Genomic DNA, 22,127 nt, shown 5'->3' with positions numbered 1-22,127 from the left:
GAGTCACAAGCTAGCCCTACGTACTTCTAGCTCACCCATCACTGCAGTGGCTTAGGACCTTACAAGGAATGCCAAAGGAACTTTAATTCCTGTACTCAGCATTCCTACAGGTCCTACACTTACCATTTAAAGCGCAAAAAGTCCCTTTTTTGCACTAAAGCCACAGGAGCGGCTACACTTGTTAATGACTTTTTGCGGTCAAACTCAGAAGTTTCATCGCAAAAAGAAAACCCATCTTCACGAGAGGCATATAGCTCTTACCACTGTTCTTTCTGCACTGCTGTGAAAGTGAAGACACGTTCTACCAGCGTAAACTCCTTTTGGCCTCCAAAGGATATTCCACAGTTCCAAAAGTGACCACTCTGGCCAGCATCTCCGCTACTCTGACGCATAGGACGTCCGCCCTTCCCCCTGTAAGCCCCGGGAAGTTTAAAGCTCCCTTTCCCTTTGTTTGTAGATGTGGCGGGGAAAGCAGCCAGACAGCAGGAGGTTTAAAAAAAAAAAATATGCCCCAGAAGAAACAAGGAAGTAATGGGGTTCCTGAGACATGAAGCAGGGCAGCACGGGGCACTGAGCAGGGACCCCGAATGCCTTCCGCTCACGCCCCCCTTCCCGCAAGACCTACAGCTCTGCTCTCATCAGTGATGGAAGTGCTGGTAGCGTAAACACTCTCCAACACCTGAGGAATTGAGTGAGCACACAAACCAGCGCTTTACTTTCACTGGTTCCCTATCACCGGTGAAACTTATAGCGCAAAAACTCCAAGTGTAGACATACCCTTAGATAAACCTCGCTTAGCTCAGGAGATACAAGGAGAGCTCAGGAAGGTGGTGCTATGTATTACAGATGCCAAACAAGTGATTGAGATGAGCTATGGTGGAAACATTTAAAGGGGAGTTCTGCCTACAAGCAAGCAGTTAGCAGTACCTTTTGACATCAGCCGGTGGCAAGTAGCTGTAGACTTTCATCATATCAACGGCATTTGCAGTTTCCCAGCCATTTAACAGTAACCGCTCCCTCTGTAAAACGAAGGGAAAGTGAAGTGCTCAGAGAACATGAGAAGGAAAGTGAAGGAAAGGCAAGTGCCCAGTCTTTTCCTTAGCATTTGCTAGGAGGGCTATTTGCATTAAGACAGGAGACCTACTCTCTGACATTGCAAGTATCGGATGAAAAAAATCGCTTCTGATGAATGGAAATTAAGATTCCTAATAAGCCTCAAATTGAGGGTAAGATTTTTGCTTTTCTCAAAAAACAGTCACTTTTTCACTCGCTGGATACAGGAGATGAATGATGTCTATGAAACAGAGAGGGGTAATTCCTAATTACGATGATGACCGGGAATAGAAAGTATTTGTATTGGCAGAGGCAGGTTAGGGCACACACAGCGGCTATTCATTGGTCTGGGTCTTATAACTGCCATATCTGGAGAAGATAAAGCTTCCCATTAGATTGATTGTGAAGTATCAACGAGACTCACTGCTCTGTGGGGGCTGGACTCACCTGAGAGTCTAAGGATTTGCAGGCTTCCACTCCAGCCAGGCTGCACTGTCTTCTCTGCAAATTCTCAATCATGATCTGCCCAAATCTATCAGCCATGTTCACCTTGGAAAGGAGATGACAAAAGGTGTCATTTCTCACTTTGAAAGGGGATTTAGCTACAGTGGAAACTGGTCACTCAGATGAGTCAAAACCCTCCGATTAGCCCCAGAAGTTTCACAGCACAGGCAGTGCAAACTTTTCAGGTGTTTTCCTGCCAGCATGCCTGAGCTCTCACTCCGCGTGTCCACGGCCATGTCAAATCCTTGGCCCCTCAATCACGACGGCCATCAAAGGGACCAGTTTAATGTACATGGGGTGGTGGTTTTCCTTCTGTGGGTAACTGAGCATTGACAACTGGACTGGAGGCCTGCCAATGCTGTTCACAGACCAATTAAAACTAACAGAGCCATGACTTCTGGTTGCTCCCAACTTGGTTTAGATTCAGATCAATAACTTACAAGGTGGAAGGTTCATTACTACGTCCCAAAAGGCAGCTTTTCACTTTCACACAGAAAGGCTCAGCGAAGGCTGATGCAATGTTTGCTCCATTTTCAATGGTGCCAAAGGAGTGATACTATAAAATGTAATAAGCTTATATAACATCACTCAGTGCCATTTCATTGAATTGTGCCATCTGTAACCCATCATCTTAGTTTCTTTCCAAAATCGGATTAATCCAGATTTTAAAAAAGTCTCAGTTGTTTCATTTCAGAGAAACTATTTTGGTACAAAATGACACAAGTCAGCCATTCACCAGAACAGGCATTTGTAGCTATTTGTTACCCAATACCTGAGGTCAGTCCCATGGCCTCCCCTGCATTGGAGGTATTTAAGAATAAGTTAGACCAACACCTGTCAGGGATGGTCTAGGTACACATACTCCTACCTCATGCAGGGGGATAGATGAGACAGACCTTGAGATCCCTTCCAGCCCTACAATTTCTAGAATTCTAACCCAAAAGCCAGCTAAATCCTGAATTTGCAGAGTTCTGATTAGAAAAGTCTACAAAGTTGTAATCTATCATAATTTTACATGCAAAATTCCCACTGCTCTCAGAGTTTTCTATGCAAATAATGCAGCAGTGAAAAGCTACATCTTTTTCCTTTTACCTGCTCATAGTTTATAACCATAGCCGTCTGAAAAGTGTTCGCTGCCCACTTTAGAAGACTTGCGGACTGGTCAGGGGTCATATAAACCAGCACACACTCTGCTATCAGGAGCGTAGGCAATCTTTAAAAAACAAAGGGGGGGGGGAGGGGGAGAGAGAAAGAAAAGATCAAACTGTTTCTACTATATATCATTCAAGAATGGTGAGCAACAGACAAGTGCTTTCACATGCACATGTGAACCAGTTAGGGACACTCCACATCTCAATGAAACAGATATTAATTGAGGACTGAATCATTTTACCATGCAAAGGCTAGGATTGGGTCTCCAGCCTTTCCAGGTGATACCAGAAATGCAAGGTTACTTGTACAGGAATTGTAAACTTTTCTATTCCAGTGGTTTCCTAATCTTTTCTATACCATGACCCCACATTACAACAGAAAAAGAGGTACAAGGCCTCTTTCCCATCTAGCCATAATGAAAGGGAGGTGTCACGAGCCCCTGTTCATGACTACTAGGTTCTGTTCTTTACCCTGGCCTGTCCCTTCCTCAGTAGCAAACCAGGTATTGTCAAGAGCTTGTCCCCTCTTCATCCTGCAATTTTGTCTTGATCAGCAAAGGCAATATGGATACTTCACTTTCACTATCACATCTGGAATCTTAATTCTCCTTTGCCATAGGAGGAGCTGGAGGCTGTGTATATTCTGTGGAGATGTGGACTTCAATGGATCTTGAAGTCTGTTTCTGAGGAGCACATGCTCCCTGCTCTACTCCTTTCACGCAGCAAAAGTATCTCTCTGCACGTAATATTTAAGAGGGGAACATTTTAAGGACAGCCACATACAGACAAGTACCAGCAAAAAGGCCTTGATAGTACTAGATCACGATTTGCTAGCTATGATTCAGCTATCGCTTCTCTTTTCCCCTCCATCCACACTGAGAAATGCAAATATCGACATGAGTAATTTTGCCTACAAGTAAGAAGTTTGCTTTTTGATACCGTCATCACTAGAAACAAAAGTAATTTCACAAGGAGTTGTGTAGATAAGCAGGGACAGTGCTTTTAAGATGAAAGTGCTAAAATCTAAATGAAAGCTTAATACATCCTGACTATCCCACCTGCCTTTTCCCTGCTAGCGATGCTCTGTTTCTCTCTCAGATTTGGAAAGGGCATCTATCACTTTGGAAATGGCATCCATCAAAGCTCTCTGGGCTCGAGCATGGAAACTTAAGTGCATAGTTTATGAGCAACAAAATCCCAGATTCTACCTCCAGGATAGAGTTCTTGACAGATTCTCCCATTCCCCACCTCAGGAAAAAAATAAAAATAGTCTTAGGAAATAGATTGACCTTACAAAGAGGCATAGAAAACAAGCTGCACGAGTAAAAACCCGGAAGAGTAATTCCGTGTGTGTTAGAGTCTTTATTCTATCAAGTACTGTAGTTGGGTTCCAGACTCTCCTGGACAGTGTCCTCTGACAGTTCACCGATATAAGGAGCATATAGTGATTTAGTCACTAATCATTAACCAAACGCAACGAATCCAGCTTCTAAAAGAGGTAATTCAGAATGGCAACAGTTGGGCAATGTGTCAGTGTTCTTATTTTAATCAAGTGATATTTATAATCCCAGGTATTATAAACGAACTACACATACTTACAGAGCTGATCTATGATCTAGTGGATTTTCCTCTAAGAGGTTTGATGTTCTCATGGAGGAAGAGTGTGAATCTTGCAGAAACGGGCTGAAGACGAGGACGATCCTGATTAGGACTTGGAAATATGCAGGCAATGACTGCACTAGCAGCCTGCTCAGTGAAGCTACACAGTATCTGCACAATTCCTTCTGCTCAAAGGATTCAGAACGAGGTAACCATGGAAATGGCATAATAAAAACTGGAGGCAGTTACTGTACTCCCAAAACAGATTTTACTTTCTCCAGTACATTTCCACAAACCTTTGAAACAGATTATCTTACTGTGTATCCATGTTAAATTTCTTTAGTTTTTCCTCCAGCTCTGCTGCGTCTCGAAGATCTGCTGCAAGTATAGCATATCGGCTGGAATCTAGGCTGTGAGCATCTGCAATTTTAAGATTAATGGTTAAGTTCTTGATAAGCAAAAGGGATGTTGCAATTACTGGAGTATTTTTAACAAAGGAAGACACGAGCAACTTGAGATCCAAAGTCTGACCTGTTGTATATTAAAAAGAAATAAACAGAGTCTGAAAAGCTTCTGTAGTAACAGAATACTGTATATGCAGGATATTGATATTTACAGATTGCAATGCATTACTATCAGATGTTCTCTTGCTACTATCGCCACTAATGCAGGTAGATGACCCTGATTGTTGCCATTGGCTTAGGGTGTGAAGAAGAGAAGCGAAACAAAAGAGAAGGATAGCACGCTGTCCCCTAAGGAAAAATAAAGCTTTGCCTAAAGGCCTGATTTATTTGTAAGACCTCCTAGCATTTCCCCATACATTCTGATTTACTAATGAATAATAAAATTTTAATTCCATATAAGTTAGCAGGGTAACCACCATTATGATGTAATAAGGATTAGCACATTACTGGATGGCAGACAGAGGACAGGAGTTCTGAATGTTTCTGGTTTTAGGTCATAAGAACAGCCACACTGGGTCAGACCAAAGGTCCAACTAGCCCGGTATCCTGTCTTCTGACAGTGGCCAATGCCAGGTGCTTCAGAGGGAATGAACAGAACAGGTAACCATCAAGTGATCCATCCCCTGTCACCCACTCCCAGCTTCAACCATTTTATCTAGGGATTATGTTAATGACTATGTTAATTTAGTGTTCAAAGATTAAGTGACTGAAAGGAGAAGGTATTCTGTAGGGGCAGAGATGCTTCATAAAGGCCTGGTCCACACTAACCCCCCATTTCGGACTAAGGTACGCAAATTCAGCTACGTTAATAACGTAGCTGAATTCGAAGTACCTTAGTCCGAACTTACCGCGGGTCCAGACGCGGCAGGCAGGCTCCCCCGTCGATGCCGCGTACTCCTCTCGCTGAGCTGGAGTACCAGCGTCGACGGCGAGCACTTCCGGGATCGATCCCAGAAGATCGATCGCTTACATCCGGACCAGGAAGTAAGTATAGACGTACCCAAAGATCCAAGGATAGCTGAGCTCTCAGGAAACAGCTTTTGAGTAATACAAAGAGATAAAGCCATGGTAGTCGGAAAGTTAAGATACACACGGATGTTCCTCTATGCTGGCATTAGATAGACAGTATAAGAAAGCCAGTAGTAGCATTATCGTTCGTGACTGGGTAGCAAAAGGAATCCCATGTCCAGAGAAGCCAACCGATTTAGATTCTCAGTCTAGTCTCCATATGAAGGACTTTCATCAAACCAAATTTTCAGTTTAAATACAGACTCTTGAAAACTGCCTGAAGGCAAAAGGGCAGAAGTCATATTTTGAAGGACTTCATGCATAAAGTTAGATTGCCCAAGCAACTGGTTTATGCCCTCCTTTGAACTCAAGAACTGGGATTACACTGTAAAACCGCTAGGGCAAAATGGCACGTTCATTTCCCGCTCCGAGCGCTAGCAGTAAAATAAGTAAACAATGGAAAAACCCCAAGTGAGATCCAAACGGCCTTGCCGCATTCAGTCTATATACATCTGCAATAGCGATCACTAGCTTTGGCATGGTTCCATTTGGAAGCCTGTAACACCATTGCAGACAAACATCATTACTGAATGTTAATGCAAGACCAGGTGTCAAAAGCTAGGTAAAGAGAGTGCAGCCAAGTGAATGAAGAGACAGGAAGAACAGGGTTTTCCATTTCAGAAAAAGTAGTAATTGAGAAGCAATTTATTAAACGCAATAAGTACTTCAGACACTAACTGGCATAAACCTGCCTAGCTCTCAAGCGACCAGCACTCCAAACGGTCACCAGCAAAATAAAACAGCTCTATCTCCAACAGTTTCTGAACAAAGATACAAACACAGAAAGTTCACTCAAAGTTACAGGAGAGAAGATAAAGTTGGGCAGAGTAAATGACTGACCATTTTGAGTCAACTTTTTATGCCCATTTACTCTGTAATAGCAGCTCTATTTCCCTCACCCATTCATTCCTGTTATTATACCAGGCCCACAAAAGTGGTATTCAAGGGCCAGGTGATGCAAGCAGAATTCCAGATGGCCTAGCAAAAAGCAGGGAAGGAATACTGAGTTAAACTGTCCTATCCACACAGGATATAGCAAAATACATCATCATCCAATTAGCAACTAAGTTAAATACAACTTCTGTTTCACACTTCATCAACCTGAATAATCTACACTAGTAAATTAAGTTTGTTCTTGGCTGTAATAAAAAATGCAAGGCTTGAGAGGATGTTGTGACGGGCACAGCATCTGGCTTTTAATACTGGCTGTCTAGGTGTCTATAATCTACAAGCAAAGACAACTGAGCTCCCTTAGTTCAAACTATGGCACAAGTGCACATACATACGGCATGCAAACTGATGCATGTGTCATATCACTAACATGACATTTTCAAGCAATAGCACCTTTAAATATCACAATAATTCTTACATGCACACCCACAAAACTTGTACGTGGCACTTCTACTTGTTAAGGAATCCTGGAGAAATAAAGTATAAGGGGGTAAGTGAATCTGTTCTGAAAAAGCGTGAGTAGACAAAAGAGCATTAGGAAAAGTCTCTAAAAAGCAAGCAAAAGTTTTAAACCACCATCTCTCTGAAATTCCTTGTAGGATTTTCCCCAAGATCTCTACAAAAATTCTAACTTTGGAAGAGATGTGCCATGTACATTTTAAGAAGAATTAGTCAGGTTTTAGTAAAACTAATAGTGAAGGTATATGATAAAAATCAAGCTTAAACCTTTTTAAATGGACAGATTAACATCCTTCTGTAATTATATACTGGAAACTTACCCAAGGCAAGGTAAGGGGGCTATATTGTTTATATTGCTCTGAGGCCAAAAGTCAAAGTCAGGCTATAAACAGCTGCGGAAAATATCACAAACTGGCATTGCACTTTGCCACCACATGGCAATGTTATTATATTACTTAACATCCCATTTAGAGAGCTCCAGATTTACAGTTCATACTTGTGAAGCAGAACAAATCTGAACACATTTTAGCGTAACACACAGCAACCTATAGTGCAGCACAAGAAGAAAAAACAAACAGCATCTGGGCACTGCAGTCATATTGTCTTGACTGGTCTGAGTCCTGGGATTTATGAACAGAAAGCTTAGTCAAGTGAAGTTGACTCCAGCTCTCTTTAATGCAAGGAACTTCCACTGCTTCTGCTTTCACTATCTGCCTTGCTCCTCCAAAGGTCTCACGTCACAATAACCTTCCCCTTGGGAAGAAGAGCTCACAGTTGCCCAGAAGTTTGACAAGCAGGCTCCTTCCACCAGCCAAGGAGTGTGGCTTGAGAGCTTTCTCCCGCGACGCTGGGCCAGAGAGCTGCAACCCTGAACGAATCTCCCCCACGGCACACAGTGGAGAGGTGGGCAAGAACAAAAGGTGATTGAGAAATTGAAGGTAAGGCTTCCTGTTTCAGGCCCTGCTTGTGAATATTTCCAAGTCGGGAAAAGCATGCACTCTTCCCCTCCGAAAGCTGAAATACTTCTTTGGAAGAGGCTTTTATTTTCTGTGGATCACTTTTCAATAGTCCTGCCACATACCGTTATTAGGTTTCAGAGTAGCAGCCGTGTTAGTCTGTATCCGCAAAAAGAAGAACAGGAGTACTTGTGGCACCTTAGAGACTAACAAATTTATTAGAGCATAATATATATATATATATATATATATATATATATATATATATGTTCCATTCTATATGCATCCGAAGAAGTGGGCTGTAGTCCACGAAAGCTTATGCTCTAATAAATTTGTTAGTCTCTAAGGTGCCACAAGTACTCCTGTTCTTCTTTATACCGTTATTAGAAAGATTGGGACAGACAACTAAGCCCATGGTTCTTTTAGTATCTTACGCTGGCAACCAAAACAGATGAAAGAGTTCGCTGTATGCGACTAGAAGATGAAGCAGTTGGGCTTTAAAGTGAAAAAGTCACCGTCTAAGACTGCGGGGTTTATTTAAGCTTCAGCATTTTCACTGGTAGAAATATGCAACTAACTTTGGGCCTGGACCCATCCTGGTCTGTTAGCGGACTACAATAGCTTATGTGCTGTTTCCCCCGTTTTCTCCCACTCCCATTTTCTTTTGCAAGGACATTTATTGATTTGTGCCTCTATTTGTTCAATTTTGAAACAACTGTAACAGTTGTGTTTCAGTTCCATGCAATCTGGGTAAGATCCACACATCCAACCATAGCAAAGCTTCAGAGTAGTTTGTATTAAATAATTTATACCTTTGCAATGTGTATCCTTCCCCTGAAAGTGGGTTTCTTTTACTCAGTTTCCCCCAGTATGTTTACATATGGGGCGATGGCCGGAGGCTTGAGTTCTGTATAATCATTTAAGAAAAGAAAATAATCAATACTCTAGCCTCTCCGTTTACTGAAGGATGAGAAAATGCAGCACTTTCCAGGACAGCCACAATGAATAGCTTACTCCCATCAGCAATGTGACAAATGAAGAGGAGTACCATCTGAAATACCACAAGGGGAGGGACGGGGAATGAACCATGGAAATCAATACCTACATCACACATTTTTGTGAATCCATGCATCCAGAACACAAACATCTGAGGGGATCAAGAAAGAGCCCCCTGGATAAAGTATAACAAGACTAAGACTTGAAGAATTTGGTCCCAAACATTGGCTACAACCGAAAGAGTGAACAGACTTTAAGAATGAAAAGTAACCCAGGTCTCTTGCTGTCATACAATCACAGGACCCTCCCCAATGAAAGATATGCAGATTAGACAGCAAGGATTCAACATCTGAAGACCTCTGCATTTGGTAATGAACAAATCTGGAAAGGCATGGGCAAAAAAGCTGCTCCCAAGTCTAGACAGGGCACCAGCTAATTAAAGAGCGGGAATCCACACAAGTGGCGCGGTGAGACAGAGCGCCGAGAAAGTTCGAGCTAATGCCGACAAAGTGGAGAACAATCCTCCTAAGGTGGAGAACAATCCTCCTAACGTTACTTTAATAAAGCCGCCATGTTGATCCTGGACTTCAAGAGAAAACTAACAATGCATTCAAGTGACCAAACATCCAAGTGTCAACGCAGTGGCTCCAAACAGCTGTACAATTCAGCAAGCTATGGAGCTCTTCCTTCAGACATCTATTCTCAGACTGCAACCCCTTCATGGAAGGAAATGACAAGGAAGAAACATGCTGTCCTGGGACCAAGAAAATTCATCTGTTGGCACGTGTCCCAAGAAAGAACTAGAAACATTTAAATGCTTGTGGAATGGAAAGAGGCGACAGGACAAGAGTCAGGTCAGAGGATATTTTTCATCAACTGAAGTAGCAGATGCCAAAGCACACATCATAGGAGTGATTTACGTACAAGGGGCAACAGCATGGAGTTGACCTAAGAGGAAGAAAAGTTTCAGAGTAACAGCCGTGTTAGTCTGTATCCGCAAAAAGAAGAACAGGAGTACTTGTGGCACCTTAGAGACTAACAAATTTATTAGAGCATAAGCTTTCGTGGACTACAGCCCACTTCTTCGGATGCATAAGAAAGTTATCCAGGAGAAATGCTGGATGCCAATACCAGCAAAGTTAAATTGAAGACCACAATAAGAGTTCAAAATCCCTGGAGAGTATTGTTCCATCAGTTTAACTTCTGTGGTACTGACATCCAGCACTTCTCCTGGATTAGGAGCCCTGGGACAGTTTGCATTCCCAGAGGTCAGGCATTTCAGCAAGTGTTAATTTAAACCAGGACTCCATAGGAGAGTTCCTCAATGGCCTAATATTTATATTATGGTAGCCATCAATTAGAATCAGGGTGCTTTATTTTTCCTTAGGGGAATTCTAGGGCTGAACCAACATAGTAGAAAAACAATCCAACATTTAAAAAAAGCGGTTGAATTTTAATTGCTTTGGAAAAATAACTGAGGAATCAGCACATACAGCAGACACAAACTAACTGCCAATGTCTGGCAATCGCAGAGAAATGATGTTACAGTCACACAGTAATGCTATCTAACAGATCTTGATTACAATATGCTGTTTGTTACTTCATGCGTACAATTAATTTTACTAGTGCATAGCTAAAAACACATTGATACCAAGATAAGAACTACAGATTGATATCATATAACAGATTTTTCTGAGTGACTTCTCATGCGATGTTTTATCTTGTTGCACTCTAATTGGGGTGGATTTCTGACCCAACAAAAAGATTGTCTATATCACAGTAGTCATTTTGGGACTTGGGTTAAAAAGAACCAATAATTTGGATATTTTCATTTCACGACATCAACCATCTCCTAGTGAGAAGAACAAGAGGCAGCTTGTTACCTTCACTGATAAATGGCACTAGGTTTTCACCTCTCAAGAACAGAATTCACAACTGAACAACCTGCCATTCAAATGACATGCAAAATGTTGGATAGTTAAGGAGATGATAATTTGAGCACATCAACAAACATTACCTATTCCAAATCACTTCATTTCAAGATTATGAACTCAAATTCAGATTAACAGATTATAAAAGCAGAAGGGACCACTGTGATCATCTAGTTTAACACTGGCCATAGGGATTAATTCAAGAAAGTCCTATTTGAACTAGAGCAGATCTTTCAGAAAATACATCCAATCCCGATTTAAAAATTCCCAGCGACGGAGAATCCATCACAACCCTTGATAAATTGTTCCAATGGTTAATTATCCTCACTGGTAAAAAATACGCATTTTATATCCAATCTGAATTTGTCTTGCTTCACCTTCCCACCACTGAATCTTATGCTTTTCTTTGCTAGATTGAAGAGCCCTTTATCTACACCGTAAACTGATAGTTTTAATCAGTCTGTAAGCATCAAATATCCCTTAACCTTCTCTTTGTTAAGATAAACCATTTAGACTTAAGGAGCTCATCACTGTAAGGTAGGTTTTCCAAATCTTTTAATTATTCTCCTGGCTCGTCTCTGAACCCGCTCTAATTTATCAACATCCTCTTGATTTAAAGCTCCAGGGATCTCTGGGATACAGCCCACCTTATATCTGCTTTTGGAGCTGGCAGTAGACCTTGCTACTATTAGTACACGCTCTCCTTTTGAGTATTGCACACACTTACTGAGAATAGGTCTTATTAACCAAGTCAACAGGACTATTTTCATCACAAAGCACATCATCTGGTAGCGCTGTGTGCAGGACAGCCCCCTTCAGTGAGGCTTCCATGGACCCCTTTCTACTGAAGCAGATTAACTAGCTTTGGGACAAGTCCACAGCTGTCATTACAGTGCAACATTCTCCCACCCAAGGCCTGAGTACTGCTCACCCAGAGCCCTGGTGATCCAAAAGCAAAGGACAGAGTTTTGGACTGTGCAACCTACTGCTATGCAAGGACTCACTAATGAGACAGCCAAGTCAGAGTATGCTTTTTCGATAGACAGGTAATACAGCCCATCATTTAAAAGCAAATTATCTATACCACTGTGCAAACAGTTGTTTTGGCACTGGTGCTACTAGCTACAGAAGGGAGTTTTTTTTGGTGGGGGTGGGAAGTAGACCCTTTGAAATGGAACTTCCAAAGTCAGGCTTTGCATGTAAGCTGCAAAAAACACATTGACGGGCCCTACCATCCGACAATGGACTATGCAGAGTGACTTCATTGTACAGTTCAGATGGTAGATACAGATAAAGGACTTGTGTAATTAAGGAGACAAAAGAAGAGATGCAGGGATAATACCGGGAAGATTTTTTTATACAAGCTACTGTACGCGTGATTCTTTATACAGGTCTGTCGCATCTTACGGGCAATTAACATGCGCGAATTCAGCTTTACGCAGTCGGCAAAAAAAAAAAAAAAAAAGAGAGAAAAATAACAATTTAAATACTGTACCTGTAGTGCGGGCGATTCCGCCCGCCATTACACTCAATGTAATTCTGACTATACACAGTAACCCCAGGATAAGATGAGACAGACCTGTAGTCTTCCCTTCCCAAGAATCAGAAGAAAGCATAATCAGTAAATAATTACAACGTAAAGAAAAAAAATACTGTGAGAGAATGCCAAGGCCCATTGGAGAGAAGACTTTTTAACATGAATAGCCTCCCTTCTCTCACCCCTCCCTTCACACAATGCTTAAAACATTAAAACCCTGCCCACATACTGAAGTGAAGAGATTAAAAAAGACAGTGCATTACTGATTTACTTAAAATGACTCACCTATTAGAAAAGACTCCCCAGAATGGGATTCCATAATTGGTTTTGACAGGGGAGGTTTTGATCTGTGGGAGAGGGGGGGAAAAAGTGTCAGTAAGCAGTTAACTGGTTTACATGATGTCGTTTTTCATTACACTAAAGCATCTCTGCCCTCTAGTGGTAACAGACACATCTACAGTTAAACTTACCATTAGACGTATTTACTAAAGATTGGTTCTATAATTAAAAGGTGAACAAGAAACTACGAGCTCCACTAAGAAAAGGAATGTACTGAGCTCTGGGCACTCTTAAGCTTTGGAACAAGTCTTTCATGTCACGTATACTCTCTAAATTCCCTATGAACTTCAATTTACTAATCATAGTTGCTCTTTCTACATCAAAATCACTCTCCCATGGTAGCCGGCCTCAGCATAGAAGTCGGAGGATTTTCCATCTCCTTCTAAGATTTTAGGGGGGAAAAAATGCAGCGCTCAGCATCCCTAGAGACAACCCTCTTCTGTTCTGCAGTCAGAAGTAAAGCCTGCTTTGCTCCAGAAGTTTCTGTATACCATAGAACCCTCATTAGTTTGTAATAGTGACTGGGTAACCTAAAATATAATCTGTATATATAACTAAGTCTTGATAGTACAAGATCTCACTACAGTACCTCTTATTTTTAGGACACCCAAACTGTGCTATCCTTTACAACAGTTGTTTTCAAACTTTTTAGGCTGCATACCACTTTCCAAATAATGTAGTCTACCACATACCCCCATCTGAGATGGAAATCTAATCATATTGTCATAATATACCTAAGTCTTACTAAATAAAATGCATTGCCCACTGTTATAGGATTTTTCTCATGTACCCCATTTTGAAAACCACGTCTTAATAATGAGACAGAACCTGATCTTAGATAACGTACAGTTTAAATAGACTACATACATAGAGAGGTGGGGATAGAGGACTATTTTACATTTTTCAGTTATATTTTTTATCATTTTTATTTATTTATTTTAAAAGGCACACAACTGGAAATCTAATCAGTTTAACAAAGAGTGAATTTCAATTTGTTTCAGGCATCATACCAGCCATGAATCTTCCTATTAATTTCTGTAGGATTTAAAAATAGAAAAATACCTTGTAGTCACATTTTCCTGTCCCTGCTCTGTTGTTCATGTGGTTCTTTAACAAGGAGACAGTGACACTGACTATACGTGAAACGTTAACTAACTACAAAAAGTAAACTGAAAAAAATAGAAATTTTTTTTCTCCAATCTCTTCCAGGTGTTACTTGTAACTATTGTGAGCCAAAAATGTTCAGAGAGATGTGTAGTTTTTAAGCCGATAGTGTCTTCAACTCTTTGCTAATGACGGCCCCTTCATATAGATTTCAATCCTTTCTACTTACTATATTAAAGTTTTGCTGAGAAGCAAATACATATGGCAGTTAGTATATGTGGTTTGGGATTAGTGAGGTTCTGCTCTTTATTATTATTATTATTATTTTTTTAGAAGAAGAAAATAACGTTCAGCTCTGTATAGCTAAACATGAAGCAACACACACACTTACTTGATGTTATATATTTTTCTTGCTACTATCATTGGAAAATCCACTTCAAAATATTTTTTAGGGAGAAGATTTTCATCCTGAAAAAAAATCAGAGCAAGAGTCCAACCTTCGGGGATATTCACGCTTCACACAGAGAGAATGGGGGACTTGGTTTAGTTTTCCCCTGAACAGTTTTGTTTCATGTTATAGTAGAATTTCCAGTTCTTCATACTTTAATGCTTTGGGTTTTTTTTTTTCTTTTTTGTTTTAAATAAATGAACTAAAAATTAAGAAACAATATACCACCCAATAGTAAAAAAACAAACGTTTAAGATATTCAAGTAATCTGGACACACAGTATGGTTTGGCAACCAACATACTGGAAACTGAATTGCAATATACTGTCACGACATAGTATACAACAGCCGGTTGCAGCAACAGAAAACTTCACCTATGGCGTTTACTCAGTGTATGCCTCCAAGGAAGGAAAGAGGAACATTGCACAGGGATGTATTAGTCAACTGCTCACAAATATGCACCTGCTATGTGGCCAAACTGCTGCATCTCTCAAAAAATCCATCTAAAGGGTTAGTTTTAGTCCACGTTCTAGAGGACAGTTGTGTGTGCAGTCCACAACTTGCACTCATGCTGGCAATCTCAAAGAGAATCAGAGCTCAATACTCCCAACAGCACGAAGTGGGGAGTCCCACCAGACCCAAGTTTAGGCACAAAACCAGGACAGCATGGGAAAGCTTGCCCTGTCCCACTCCCTATACGGTTGTTCTTCTGGGGATAGATACATATTGCTAGCTCCAGGGCTGTCAATCTTGCAACCTTCTGAACGCTATATTAACGAAGAGTTGTGTTAACTACCAAGGAGAACATGGACAATTATTCTTAACTAGGTCTCTTTTTCTATATTACACCTGCTGGTCGCGAGGAACAGAAGGGGGTGCACAAGGATATAATTAAAGGCACCACTCTTAGTTTTGTTAAACCTTGGTAACAGTATTTCAACATGGTTTTAGCATGAGTGCAGGCAGGGTAAAGGCCTCAGTGCTTAATTTTTTTTTTTTAAATCCAATTTATCTGGATGACTATAACACAATGGTTTACGGTCCTGCTAAATAAACTTAGTTTTTTCAGGCTGTCTTCCAGCAATCCATTTACATTGATAGGACCTGATCCTGCAAAAGGCTAAACACCCTTACCTCTTATAAAAACGAGGAAGGACTAGAGTTTGCTTTTATATAGAAACTTACCATAAAATTTGTCATTTAGAATCTTTCAAAGAATAATTCATAGTAGTATTTAGGACACCCAGAGATGGTGCCAAGTATCATGTTGCACTTGCTCTCTCTTGATTCTGGATTTAGACCCTTAAATACGAGCAAGGATGGAAGTTTTAGAGATGACACTATAGCTATAAGGAATAGAGAACTAGGATGTTTCCAAACAGCCACTAGAGGTCACCTTTGTGCCAAGCACTCCTACATGACACTGGATTGACTGGTCAATAATTTGTTTGTTTCTTATGAGAAAATAGGAGAGTTTCAGATATGTACAAACCCTTCCTTTTGCTCATGTCATGATTCTGAGTGATCATCACCTTTAATCTCCAGAACATGGTATCCAAACCGGCACCAAGATTTATGATTTGACAGTTGCATTCTGTCTCCTTTAAAAAAGCCTTAAGTAGCTGACTGACTCCATGGACACGAGCGTAGTATCCTGCAGAAGAAAATGCGTTAAAAAAACCCAGACAACTATAACCATTAGATGCTCCCCTATGGGATATGTATATTCTATGTTTTGGGGTTTTTTTTTTTAATTAAGATTACTAACAGAGCTCCACACCTGAGGAACTGGAAATTTCAGTTTAAAAAGAGTTCAAACCGAGTCATCTTTGCAGATTAATTCTGGGAGCTGTACAAACTATATAGCTGCTTTTATTATTCTCATGTGGAGAGTATTACTGCCCTGTGCTTTGAGGTCATGGGTCACATCCCTGGTCTTTGGTTGCTTTATGTAGTACACTAGATGTTAAGTGGGACACGCATGAACACACGGTTTACAATACTAAAGACTGAATGTGACAGAATATTAGAAAGTAACGTTCCAAGAGCGAGGGTCCAGTGTGCAATCACTACACTGGGGAGATGTACCTATTACATGATTCCCACATACATTCTAGGATATCCAGTATATGGAAGCTCTATCTTTTGTTGTTCAAAAACTCCACATGTTCAGAGTATCTTCGCATGTCTTTGTTTAAGTTCACATGCTAACTTGCCTCTATTAATTTCAGGTGCTTTCCTTTCTTTTGCCTGTCTCACAAAATATTGGATGTAAGGATCCTTCCAGTAGCCGATACTTACAGCAAATCTGACAAGGGCATGGGGTGGGGGAGGAAAAAAAAAAAAAAAAAAGAAGAGGAGGATTAGCAAATAGAGCCATCAGGATTTACTGATGAAGACTTTACCGAGACAGACAAGCTAAAAAGCTGTCCTGGGACTGTCTTCCAAAGAGATATGCTTGGGTGAGAGACTTAAAATGCCACTGAACACCCGAGACCATTCAAACACATACAGATTACATAAAGTAATTCTAACTAGAAAAAGACAGCTGTTACTATTGTAACATTTTAAATGTATTTCTCCCCATGCATTTGAAGAACTTCACAGAGAGGAAAAGCAAAGTTCAGGTACAACCTGCAAAATAATTTGAAGAACTTCAGTCCAAAGATTTCTTCCATGAGGCCCAAGAGACAGCTCAGCTACATTGTCTGTGTTAAATTCCAAGGGCTGCACATCACATGGATTATAATTCCACACACCAACCTAATCTCTAATGGGTATGTGGCTTGTATGCACTTATACCAAACTGGAGCCTCCAAGTGCTACCTTAACACTAACAACAATAATACCGCCCCCGAATCTCTTCACAATTAACTCTCAGAACTAATCATCAGCATGTTGTCTCCACAACACTGACCATAATGACATCAATGAGGGCAAAACTAGAGGTACTGAAACATTAGACTACAGTAAAAGATTTATAAGTCACTTGAAAAGACTGTCCAGAGACACCAAACATTACTAAACTGTGTCAGACTTCCATTGCAAGTATGACGCACATTCTCTTCACCATATGGCTTTATATATAATCTCTACAAAGTCAGGATGTTTTTTCAAGCCCTGCTCTTAAATGTCTGTCCAAAACGTATCAAGGGAATAAGTGTACTAAGTAAAATTAAAAATCAGTGTGCCACCCTGCCTGGACCCTCCATCCAGGGTGCTGTATTTAACTGTAAGTCCTGTCAATCAACTTTCTATGTAATTGTTTAGAACAGTGGTTTTCAACCTGTGAAGGGTCTGCAGACTATGTCTACGATTTCCAAAGGGGTACGCACCTTCAGGGGAAGAAGTTTTGTAGGGGTCCACAAATGAAAAGAGGTTGAAATTACGTTTATAATATCAGGGGGTAGCCGTGTTAGTCTGTATCTACAAAAACAACAAAGAGTCTGGTGGCACCTTAAAGACTAACAGATTTATTTGGGCATAAGCTTTCGTGAGTAAAAACCTCACTTCTTCGGATGCATAGAGTGAAAGCTACAGATGCAGGCATTATATACAGACACATGGAGAGCAGGGAGTTACTTCACAAGTGGCGAACCAGTGTTGACAAGGCCAATTCAATCAGGGTGGATGTAGTCCACTCCCAATAATAGATGAGGAGGTGTCAATTCCAGGAGAGGAAAAGCTGCTTCTGTAGTGAGCCAGCCACTCCCAATCCCTATTCAAGCCCAGATTAATGGTGTTGAATTTGCAAATGAATTTTAGTTCTGCTGTTTCTCTTTGAAGTCTGTTTCTGAAGTTTTTTTGTTCAATGACAGTGACTTTTAAATCTGTGATAGAATGACCAGGGAGATTGAAGTGTTCACTTACTGGCTTGTGTATGTTACCATTCCTGATGTCCGATTTGTGTCCATTTATTCTTTTGCGGAGGGACTGTCCGGTTTGGCCAATGTACATGGCAGAGGGGCATTGCTGGCACATGATGGCATATATGACATTAGTGGATGTGCAGGTGAATGAGCCCCTGATGGTGTGGCTGATGTGGTTGGGTCCTCTGATGCTGTTGCCAGAGTAGATATGGGGACAGAGTAGGCAACGAGGTTTGCTACAGGGATAGGTTCCTGGGTTGGTGTTTCTGTGGTGTGGTGTGTAGTTGCTGGTGAGTATTTGCTTCAGGTTGGGGGGTTGTCTGTAAGCAAGGACTGGCCTGCCTCCCAAGGTCTGTGAGAGTGAGGGATCATTTTCCAGGATAGGTTGTAGGTCGTGGATAATGTGCTGGAGAGGTTTTAGCTGGGGGCTGTATGTGATGGCCAGTGGTGTTCTGTTATTGTCCTTGTTGGGCCTGTCCTGTAGTAGGTGATTTCTGGGTACCCGTCTTGCTCTGTCAATCTGTTTCCTCACTTCCCCAGGTGGGTATTGTAGTTTTACGAATGCTTGATAAAGATCTTGTAGGTGTTTGTCTCTGTCTGAGGGGTTGGAGCAAATTCGGTTGTATCTTAGGGCTTGGCTGTAGACAATGGATCGTATGATGTGTCTTGGATGGAAGCTGGAGGCATGTAGGTACGTATAGCGGTCAGTAGGTTTCCGGTATAGGGTGGTGTTTATGTGACCATCACTTATTTGTACTGTAGTGTCCAGGAAGTGGATCTCTTGTGTGGACTGGTCCAGGCTGAGGTTGATGGTGGGGTGGAAATTGTTGAAGTCCAGGTGGAATTCTTCAAGGGCCTCCTTTCCGTGGGTCCATATGATGAAGATGTCATCAATGTAGCGCAAGTAGAGGAGGGGCACTAGGGGACGAGAGCTGAGGAAGCGTTGTTCTAAGTCAGCCATAAAAATGTTGGCATACTGTGGGGCCATGCGGGTACCCATAGCAGTGCCACTGACTTGAAGGTATAAGTTGTCCCCAAATCTGAAGTGGTTGTGGGTGAGGACAAAGTCACAAAGCTCAGCCACCAGGCTTGCTGTGGCCTCATCAGGGATACTGTTCCTGACAGCTTGTAGTCCATCCTCATGTGGAATATTGGTATAAAGTGCTTCTACATCCATGGTGGCCAGGATGGTGTTTTCAGGAAGAACGTCAATGCACTGTAGTTTCCTCAGGAAGTCGGTGGTGTCTCGAAGATAGCTGGGAGTGCTGGTAGCATAGGGTCTGAGGAGAGTGTCCAAATAGCCAGATAATCCTGCTGTCAGAGTACCAATGCCTGAGATGATGGGGCGTCCAGGGTTTCCGGGTTTATGGATCTTGGGTAGTAGATAGAATACCCCTGGTCGGGGTTCTGGGGGTGTGTCCATGTAGATTTGTTCCCGTACTGTAGCTGGGAGTTTCTTGAGCAGATGGTGTAGTTTCTTTTGGTATTCCTCAGTAGGATCAGAGGATAGTGGCCTGTAGAATGTGGTCTTGGAGAGTTGCCTGGCAGCCTCCTGTTCATAATCTGACCTGTTCATTATGACTACAGCACCTCCTTTGTCAGCCCCTTTGATGATAATGTCAGAGTTGTTTCTGAGGCTGTGGATGGCATTGCGTTCTATACGGCTGAGGTTATGGGACAAGTGATGTTGTTTGTCCACAATTTCAGCCTGTGCACGTCTGCGGAAACACTCTATGTAGAGGTCCAGTCTGTCATTTCGACCATCAGGAGGAGTCCACGCAGAGTTCCTCTTCTTGTAGTGTTGGTAGGAAGGTTCCTGTGGGTCAGTGCACTGTTCAGTGGTGCGTTGAAAATATTCCTTGAGTCGGAGACGACGAAAGTAGGCTTCCAAATCACCGCAGAACTGTATCATGTTCGTGGGGATGGTGGGACAGAAAGAGAGTCCCCGAGATAGGACAGACTCTTCTGCTGGGCTAAGTGTGTGGTTGGAAAGATTGACAATGTTGTTAGATGAGTTGAGGGTACCATTGTTATAGCCCCCAGTGGCAGGTATTAGTTTAGATAGCTTACAGTCCTTTTTCCTCTGTAGAGAAGTGAAATGTGCATTGTAAATGGCTTGTCTCATTTTTGTAAAGTCCAGCCACGTTGAAGTTTGTGTAGAAGGCTGGTATTGTATGAGAGTCTCCAGTTCTGAGAGCTCATTCTTGATCTTCTCCTGTCTGCTGTACAGGATGCTGATCAGGTGGTTCCTCAGTTTCTTTGAGAGTGTGTGGCACAGTCTCTCACCATACTCAGTGTAGTATGTTGATCGCAATGGATTTTTTACCTTCAGTCCTTTTGGTATGATGTCCATCTGTTTGCATTTGGAGAGGAAGATGATGTCTGTCTGTATCTGTGCAAGTTTTTTGTTGAGGTTGATGGATTTCCACTCCATACGGCTAAATTTAGTGCCTTGCATGTTGTCAAGTATCAGGGGGTAGCCGTGTTAGTCTGTATCTACAAAAACAACAAAGAGTCTGGTGGCACCTTAAAGACTAACAGATTTATTTGGGCATAAGCTTTCGTGAGTAAAAACCTCACTTCTTCGGATGCATAGAGTGAAAGCTACAGATGCAGGCATTATATACAGACACATGGAGAGCAGGGAGTTACTTCACAAGTGGCGAACCAGTGTTGACAAGGCCAATTCAATCAGGGTGGATGTAGTCCACTCCCAATAATAGATGAGGAGGTGTCAATTCCAGGAGAGGAAAAGCTGCTTCTGTAGTGAGCCAGCCACTCCCAATCCCTATTCAAGCCCAGATTAATGGTGTTGAATTTGCAAATGAATTTTAGTTCTGCTGTTTCTCTTTGAAGTCTGTTTCTGAAGTTTTTTTGTTCAATGACAGTGACTTTTAAATCTGTGATAGAATGACCAGGGAGATTGAAGTGTTCACTTACTGGCTTGTGTATGTTACCATTCCTGATGTCCGATTTGTGTCCATTTATTCTTTTGCGGAGGGACTGTCCGGTTTGGCCAATGTACATGGCAGAGGGGCATTGCTGGCACATGATGGCATATATGACATTAGTGGATGTGCAGGTGAATGAGCCCCTGATGGTGTGGCTGATGTGGTTGGGTCCTCTGATGCTGTTGCCAGAGTAGATATGGGGACAGAGTAGGCAACGAGGTTTGCTACAGGGATAGGTTCCTGGGTTGGTGTTTCTGTGGTGTGGTGTGTAGTTGCTGGTGAGTATTTGCTTCAGGTTGGGGGGTTGTCTGTAAGCAAGGACTGGCCTGCCTCCCAAGGTCTGTGAGAGTGAGGGATCATTTTCCAGGATAGGTTGTAGGTCGTGGATAATGTGCTGGAGAGGTTTTAGCTGGGGGCTGTATGTGATGGCCAGTGGTGTTCTGTTATTGTCCTTGTTGGGCCTGTCCTGTAGTAGGTGATTTCTGGGTACCCGTCTTGCTCTGTCAATCTGTTTCCTCACTTCCCCAGGTGGGTATTGTAGTTTTACGAATGCTTGATAAAGATCTTGTAGGTGTTTGTCTCTGTCTGAGGGGTTGGAGCAAATTCGGTTGTATCTTAGGGCTTGGCTGTAGACAATGGATCGTATGATGTGTCTTGGATGGAAGCTGGAGGCATGTAGGTACGTATAGCGGTCAGTAGGTTTCCGGTATAGGGTGGTGTTTATGTGACCATCACTTATTTGTACTGT

At 41.8% G+C, this 22,127-nt stretch overlaps 1 protein-coding gene across 2 annotated transcripts in view; it reads right to left on the bottom strand.

The window, feature by feature from the left end:
• The window catches only part of LCMT1 (leucine carboxyl methyltransferase 1), a 31,621-nt gene that overhangs the window by 4,872 nt on the left and 4,622 nt on the right, over nt 1-22,127 (bottom strand). Inside the window, exons 2-9 of one of the 2 annotated variants that reach the window (XM_054041798.1) lie at nt 16,776-16,867; nt 16,092-16,213; nt 14,504-14,580; nt 12,955-13,016; nt 4,625-4,727; nt 2,650-2,770; nt 1,501-1,602; nt 928-1,019 (exon numbers count right to left, since the gene is read on the bottom strand). In XM_054041798.1, coding sequence (XP_053897773.1) covers nt 928-1,019; nt 1,501-1,602; nt 2,650-2,770; nt 4,625-4,727; nt 12,955-13,016; nt 14,504-14,580; nt 16,092-16,213; nt 16,776-16,867 — 771 coding nt within the window. The remainder of the gene's footprint in view (nt 1-927; nt 1,020-1,500; nt 1,603-2,649; nt 2,771-4,624; nt 4,728-12,954; nt 13,017-14,503; nt 14,581-16,091; nt 16,214-16,775; nt 16,868-22,127) is intronic. The other variant, XM_054041799.1, reaches the window with a different exon arrangement.

The sequence above is a fragment of the Malaclemys terrapin genome, chromosome 10 (assembly GCF_027887155.1).
Source record: "Malaclemys terrapin pileata isolate rMalTer1 chromosome 10, rMalTer1.hap1, whole genome shotgun sequence".
Lineage (NCBI taxonomy): Eukaryota > Metazoa > Chordata > Testudines > Emydidae > Malaclemys > Malaclemys terrapin.
This window is presented reverse-complemented; position numbering and strand designations above follow the sequence as displayed.